The following is an 8,231-nucleotide window of genomic DNA, read 5'->3' as shown; positions in this document are numbered from 1 at the left end:
AAAAATAGATAGGATTGTGTATTCACTCTCCCTCTGCTCCCTGGTTTGCCAGGCGTTTCCAGGACATCTGAATAACACATAGGAGCTGCAGGCAGCAGTCACTATTGGGCGATTTCTCGAGATGTGAAATCATTTAATACTTCTAATAAAAAAAGTTAACACATTGTTGTGAAAGCTTTATGTCCTAGTGGTTGAAAGAGAAATACACTCTGGAGATTGCTCTAAATGTAACAGCAACACACATCCTTATCTCGTAAGCTATTGTTGCCACCACAAACGCTTCACGCTAGGTGCATTCACTGAGACCTCAGTAAAAAAAAAAAAAACAAGGCTCTTTAGTGTTGCTTGAAACTGTTCGCAGCTCATACAGCCAAGTTTAACTGCCCGACTTACATCCAATTAAACTTATCTAGGCCATGAGGGGACAGTAATATGATTACACAGGCTTCCCACATTTAGCCTTGACTTCAGCTAACTGTGCAGCAGTGTCTTGGTGAACTGCGCCCATTGTGTGTGTGTGTGTGTGTGTGCGCGCGTGTGTCTGTCTGCGTCTGTGTGTGTGTGTGTGTGTGGTGAATGTGTTGTATCCTTTGGCACAGGATTTATCGACGCAGAGCCAAAACACTGCAATATTTAGGAGCGCCATTTTTGAACTGAGACTTGTTCTTAACAAGAGGTTGACACCTAGGTTAACCATTGTAATTATGGTGCTAGGTAGCAATACATAGCTTAAATTCCACAGACACAGTCGTAAAGTTAGTGCTCCAACAGTGATATTTAAGCAAAGACTGGCAAATGTTTAGAGCAGCTTCTCTCTCACACTCAGCAGAACATTTCGACTATGACTCAGAATAGTTGGAACATATATTTAAAATAGTGTTTATGATTGTATTTGTCCTTATAAGACAAACACAGGACTCAAATACAACCCCTTTTTGCGCGCACCTCTGCATACACTTAGCCTGCTCATTTGGTGCAACCAAATCAAACTTTCCTGGGTCCTACTGCTAGCAGAATATCAGCTGCTGTGAGTGCATCCAGGAAAATTAGCACATGGTAAACCTTATATTTTGACTGATGGTGTGAGCGCACAAAGGCGAGAATAGCCGGTGTATAACCCCCGGAAAGGCGGATATTGCCAAGTGATGGACATTGACCGGTCATATTTTGTCACATTATGACAAACACCGCAGCCAGAAGGACTATTCCCCATTCGTTTAAACGCCTTAATTCCTCCTGTGTACTGTGCAGTCTTTTAAACTATTCTTTGGCATTTTTCAGTCGTCTTGATAAGCAGCCCTAACTTTTGATTTTATTAGTGCATCACTTATTCATACCCTCACATTACTTATTTATACCGCGCTAATACGCATCATTGGAATGATTATGATGAGGAAATGGTTTGACAATATTGTTTTGGACTGTCTGCTTTGGTTCTGTTATTGCCTGCTGAAAGAAAAGTTTTTATTTATTGTTATGGGACATTTTTAATTCAACAGATAATATTATGATCAGAGTAATACTGACATACGGATACATTTAAGAGCCGTCGTTGTGGACCAATTAGTATGGCGGCTTCTCAGTTTTTAGGAATTCAACTTCATAGTTAAGCCCCGCGTTTTATCTTTTTAACTACACGTTGCACTATATATTTATACTATTAAAATAGGAAATGACATTTTGATGTGCGAATTATTATTATTATTGTTCTGCAACTGCACAACACTGATGCTGCAGCATGTGTCGAGCATGTGTTCATGCAGGCCACAGGCCAGAATGTTTGTACAAATATTTCCCTTGCTGCGGTTGTTCATCTCACAAAAATTAGACTGATAGCTGTTCGTCACAGGACACATTCACTTCATCAGTCTTGTTTTTTTCGTGCCATTCGTCACAGCCACAGCCTCTCTTATTTCGATTAATTCGACTGAGATGTTAAGACTTATACAAAAAATGCCAATACTAAGAATTTGAGGCTTTTGTTGCGTTATTATCGGTCTAAATTGCACATTTTCTGAAATGGATACCCAAAACCAAGTTGCATAAAATGCGTTATGGTGTGAAAATTCAGCGCACTGTGTTGTTTTTTTTAAGTTGCGGAATATCTAGTTGCTGAAATCCAAATTCCTCTCATTCTCAAGGTTTATGGTTTTCTATAGAACAAAGGGATTTAGCGTTACTACAGCCATTCGGAGTTTTATGGTGGACGTAGAGAGGATTTTAGTGGTCAAATTCAAGTGCTGTGTCTGGACAGCTGTCTGCTTTCTTTGTACTTGGATGCAGGATGCATCATGTGAGACAACCTTTTGTCTGTAGGGGTAGTAAACAAGCTAATGCCAATGCCACCTTTTCCACAAATACGCCTGCAGTGGACTCTCATTTTCCAATGCTGAGGTCTTATGATGTTGCTTGTTGTTCTCCTTGCTGTTGGAAATCACCAAAGACACAAACTTTGTTTTCCATTATTTTTAAACAACACAGGTGTCCTATAAGTGATTGTAATGGAGCGATAGTGTTATTGGACTATTGGATAATAATTCAAAAGTCTATTGCAACATTTAGGAAGTAGCCTATAATCATAAACAATGGACCATCATATTAATTTCACCTTGTGATAGTATCAGTTAGTCTATAAAGAGTCGAGGATGGCCCTCAACAGTATAATTAAAAGTTTACAATGACGCAGGAAAGAACACGCAGGCGCATCTTTTCTCCAAATCATCCATTTATTACATTTTATTTGAAAAAAAAAAAAAAAGTCCAGAGGACATGTCTATCTTTTTAACAGTCACACACAGATAAATTTCGACATTCTGGTGGAAAATAAAATGATCACAGCAGCTTGGAACATCATCTGGGACTTATTTAATTTTAGAGAGAAACATCGGATACATTCATGCTGCTTGGTCAATAGGCACAGTCTTAGTGGCCTATAAGTAGCCGTTTACAAGAAGACTAATTGTTGCTGTGCTTTGAAGCTTATAGACAAAGGCTGCAAACCAAAACATTTAATTTTGATCGACTAGTGAGTCCAAAGGGACGTTATACTCCTACATATGACTCTGAATATTTTCAGAGTAAGAGGCTCACACATTGCGGTGATTTTCTGGGCGGTGTTGTTAATAACCAAGTGCCTACTGAATAAAGCTGAATTCAGCAATTTGAAAGGAGTAATTGCGCTTTTGCAGAGTTTGTGTTTATGCCACCAGGGCACATTTTCCCACTGCAGGAGAGATGCAAGGTCCCAGGGCTTTACTGGTAGTGCTCCTGCAGGAACTCAGGAACTTGGCTCTGGAATTGCGCAGTTGTCCTCCATGGACTCTGTCATGATCCAAAGTCAAAGGGAGTAATGAGAGTGGGCCGATTACTCTTGCTTGCACAGTATCCATGCATGCTGTGTATCCTACATTGCCTAACCGTTGGTTCAACTTCATTTTACAACATAATTATAGCCGTCCACCGCTGGTGTAGTGTAGCAAGGTTTTTCAGTTGGTGAAAGAAAGGAAAAAAAAAAAGAAATAAAATGGGTGACGAATTGATAAGTGGCATAATTTGAAATAGATAAGCCCGGCTCATCCTCACATCTCTTTAATAACCATGTGTGCAGCAGACTCGTGTGTGCATTGTCAAAGAATAAAACGAGATCAGAAAGTAATATAAGCCTTATAAAAAAAAGATCTGCATATTCACAGACCACAGTGTAAAAAATGTCCTGTGGAGTCTGAGAGATTTGTAGGAGAAAACGAGTCACCCATTGTTATTTGATAAAGCTTTTTTTAAGTAGGGAAACGGTGATCAGGCTCGTGGGATTGCTTTTTAACAGGTTTATACCTCATTTGGGCGACATTCACAGCGACTGCTGACACATCCTACTTTCTGAATGCAGATTTTTTTTCCCTGTGTGTAACAGTGTCAGTGAGAATAATTCCTCATTCTGTGACTAAAATATTAAAACTGACTGTACTTCACTAGTTTCTGGTGTGGATACTGATTCTTATTTAATAATAATAACATTACAGATTCATAATTTAATAATGGTAATAATAGTAATAATTCTTACCTGTAAAATTCCATAATACTATGAAATGCATGTCACTGAGTTCACTCTGCAGTTTGTGCCATGCCTGTTTAAGGAGCTGTAGCTGTTTAGCTAACCTACCAGCAGCCCATAAACATAAACACACACAGCACATATCTTTCTAATTGTCATAAGCCAGCAAACAGGAATCTGTTACTGGTTTTCTTAGTGCGCCTGTGGTGTTCGAAAATTATTCGTTTGAACCTCCTCGATCTTACCTAAAGCCAACCACTCCTACACATCCAACTCTTCCAAATTGATATATGACAATATCTACTTTCGATCACGTGTCTGCGGGGCGACTTAGACGGATTGCGCGTCATCTCGCCTTCCCAAATTTTCCCCTTCTGCTGCAGCTCGTATCCAAAACATCTATCTATAGTACGGAGTACGAGAGAGAGAAAGATGTTTAACTCGGTGAATCTGGGCAACTTCTGCTCCCAGACGCGCAAAGACCGGACATCCGAGTTTGGGGACAGGACGGGCTGCGCGTCCAACATCTACCTCCCCAGCTGCACCTACTACGTCCCCGAGTTTTCTGCCGTCTCCTCGTTTCTTCCACAGGCCCCGTCCCGGCAAATCAGCTACCCTTATTCCACAAATCTGTCTCAAGTACAGCCGGTACGGGAAGTTTCATACGGCTTGGACCCTGCTAGTAAATGGCACCACAGAAGCAATTATGCATCGTGCTACTCGGGAGAGGATCTGGTGCATAGGGACTGTCTTCCACCATCCACCATGACAGAAATGCTTATGAAGAACGAGAGTGTGTACAGCCACCACCATCACCATCACACCCATCCGGGCTCCAATCACCCCTCCACAGGTTTTTACTCCGGCGTGGGGAAAAACAACGTCCTCCCGCAAGGTTTCGACCGCTTTTTTGAGACCGCATACTGCAGCAGCACGGACAATCAGTCAGACAATTGTTTACAAAAGGGCGAGGGGGGAAAGCTGGAAAGCGACTCCCAGCAGCAGCAACAGCAGCAGCAGTCCACAGCCTCTGTACCCGGAGCCCCGGAGCAGGAAAAAGACCCAGAAGATGAGGAGGAACATACAAATTCAGGCTCATGCACTTCTTCCTCCGCAACAACCAAGGACGGCACCGCCAGCAAGAGCAGCCACTCGAGTAGGTATACCGACGCTGTAAAATGGGGGAAGGTTAAGGGGACTAGCCCGGTGTTTTGTCGGTCAGATTTTATGTGGAGTTTTATAAGCATTCAAAGGATTTTATTATAACCCTACAAAGCTCTTTCTTGCAACGAGAAGAATTTTTACGATGGGAAAGCGCTTTGAAAAAAAAGGGGATGTTATACAAAGACGCCTGTACGGTGAGAGTCTGTGAAATTTTTAAGAGAGAGCTATTGTGACAAATGTTAACTTTGATCATGAACTTGCGTTGGGCATTTTAAGGGATTTTCTCGTTGGGCTGTCGTGAGTAAAAACCAATTGGGCAGAACATTGCTTTTGGCGTCTTGTGAATTTTCTTTTAGCACTGGGTTTGCCCGCAAAAGACATGCTGCACAGAGAATTACACACTTTACGGTTAAAATCCGCTCCTCTCTATCTAGCTGACTGTCCAGCTGCCTATCTAACTATCTAATGGCAGATTAGACCCGTTTCCTGCATTTACAAGCAGGCAGTAAATGCATCAGAGCTGGAGAATCGAGTGTTTTGGCTCCTCCATATATGAGGAGAATGCATAGGTCTGCAATTTATGCTATTTCCTGAGTAGCCTCTGGGAAAAAAAAAAAAAAACATTAGTCCACTTCCATTTCCCTTTGCATTCCACCTCTGCTGCTGATTTGTATACAAGCTGGCACTACTATTAACTTGAATAACCAGCTCTGACTGAAATAAAGCTTGTTATAAAGTGTCTAAATGGCTCTTAGTGCAGCCACACACTTGTGTTTAGCCTCCTGTATTGCATTAGCCCAGCAAGGCTGCAGATGCAAGCTAACTGAGGCTGCCTCTCTTACACACAGAAAACAATAAAAAAAATCTATTTCCCCAGTCACCTGTTTGATAAGAAGTTATAGGGCCACAGAGGTCTGCATAGGCCATTGCAAACATGGGCCATGCATTTCAAGTCACTGCCAAAAGATTGTGTAAATTGTTAGTTTAGCTCCAGAGGAATGTGACGCACATAATGCGGCGAAATACTTTTGTTGTTGTATATTTGTAACAGATAAACACGTACTTAGAGGCTGTAAGTTGATATTATTTCCTCCAAGCGATTCGGATATTTAACACTCTTCATGGCCGGTTTATCTGATAGCCTCAGCCACTTTGCTTGATGAATGTTGACTGAAATGTTATCATTACTAATGCTACTGAAACTTCTCAGCATTTGTTGAGTCTACGCTCACCCCAGCACTGAAGCATCCATTTCTCCTTCTTTGTATATATTATAATTGCTGTTAATTAATGTGACGTTTTGCTATTTTTTTTTAATTTTATTTTATTTAAAATGTATTTATTTATATTTTTATTCTCCAGGTACTCCTCGCACAAGGAAGAAGAGGTGTCCATATTCCAAGTTTCAGATTCGGGAGCTGGAGAGGGAATTCTTCTTTAACGTTTACATCAACAAAGAGAAAAGGCTTCAGCTCTCCCGAATGTTAAACCTCACCGACCGCCAGGTTAAAATTTGGTTTCAGAATAGAAGAATGAAAGAGAAGAAGCTGAGCAGAGATCGCCTCCAGTACTTCTCTGGAAACCCCCTATTGTGAGCAGGAGCAGAAAAAAGGTGTCACAGTCTTTGGTTCGGTGACATTAAGGCCTACTCTTATCTCATTGAATTGTAATCGTGGGCATAACCATTTTCTAAAAGGAGCCCATATCACCAACAGTGCAATGTTAAAGTGGACAGTGGGAGTAATAGGCCTGCATGGGATAAAGTCGCCATTTTCTTATTGCCCCACGGGCGGCGGTGAATTTCTAGCTGGTCCCCAGAAAGGCCTACATGGTTAGAATAATCATTTATACCTATGCTGTTCTTGAATATGTCTCTATTTATCACGATTCTCCATTGTGTTTATTCTATTGTTCATATAGACATGTTTGTTGTTAAAATATCAAATGTAACAAACAGTTTGAATCCTTATTGCGCAGACAACTTTTAGCTCTTCCCCGTCCCTCTGGTCTTTGTATATACCATATCATTATCTAATTATTTCTCGACCAGAGTATGAACAACTTATAGCAAATCTCCTGGCTACATTTTTTCCGCCATTGAGAACTGTGACGTCCAATCTGTGAAAGTATATCTCCCCCCTGTACAGAGTAGCCTATGCAAATGTGCATTCGTGACTGTAAATAGGCGTATATGTTGAATTTCCTTTCCCCTATCCCTGCTGCTATTTTTCAGTACACTGCCCATACAACTTTAACAGCTTTAACGCCAACACTCGTTAAATTATTTGCTTATAAACATTGGTGCTTTGGATTCCAGAGAGGAGGAGCAGATTGTTGGCCTGTGTATCATTAATATAATACATATGAAATAAACAAAAACGTATAGGCAAAAAACAAAACGACTTTGTGCTTTTTGTGCTATCATTATCACAACTACCATGAATGATGTGCTTTTATTCCTCAGCGCGCAATGTGTGCTGCGTTTTGCTCGCTCTTGACTCGGAGCCTTTTTGGAACTAGCTCATAAATATGTGTATTACCTAAATCTGTTGGCCTGCACACACAACATTAGCACACTTTTAACTTGTGTTAATGACTAGTTCATGATGAGCCAGACAGTTGCTGTGGTAGGCTTGGTGGAGGCTGTGAAACTGAAGAATAGTGTCGGCGGGCCTACACTTGTCAGATTTTCGGCTATTTTAAGGTGACACCACTCTGGAAGATCATGTTTTAAATTGTTGCAAAGCGTGTTAAACGAAGATAGAGCTCAGATCTTAGAAATGTAGAGAAAGAGAGTGGAATGATAACCTTTTTAGTGCCCACTAAATGGAATCGCCACTCTTGTAGTCTAGACACTGCCATAAAGACAGAGGCACTAAATGGCTATTTTTTTCTCTTAATTGCACCGTCTGTTGGGGGGAATGGCGTTCACTTCCGCAGTAAATAGTAAACAAGCAAGCCTGGATGTCCGAAGTGGGGGGGGAAAGACTTGCCAAGAGGTTTCGACATGAACTCG

The 8,231-nt window shown here is 41.1% G+C and overlaps 1 protein-coding gene across 1 annotated transcript; it reads left to right on the top strand.

The window, feature by feature from the left end:
- Window positions 1-4,386: 4,386 nt before the first annotated feature.
- On the top strand, window positions 4,387-7,614 carry hoxc11a (homeobox C11a). Its single transcript, XM_033630210.2, has 2 exons — window positions 4,387-5,207; window positions 6,578-7,614. Exons 1-2 carry the CDS (start codon window positions 4,484-4,486, stop codon window positions 6,808-6,810), a joined length of 957 nt encoding a protein of 318 aa, XP_033486101.1. The 5' UTR covers window positions 4,387-4,483; the 3' UTR covers window positions 6,811-7,614.
- Window positions 7,615-8,231: the final 617 nt, after the last annotated feature.

This window comes from Epinephelus lanceolatus, chromosome 8, assembly GCF_041903045.1.
Source record: "Epinephelus lanceolatus isolate andai-2023 chromosome 8, ASM4190304v1, whole genome shotgun sequence".
NCBI classification, from domain to species: Eukaryota; Metazoa; Chordata; class Actinopteri; order Perciformes; family Serranidae; genus Epinephelus; species Epinephelus lanceolatus.
Note: the sequence above shows the minus strand (reverse complement) of the source record. Positions and strands in the feature narration are given on the sequence as shown.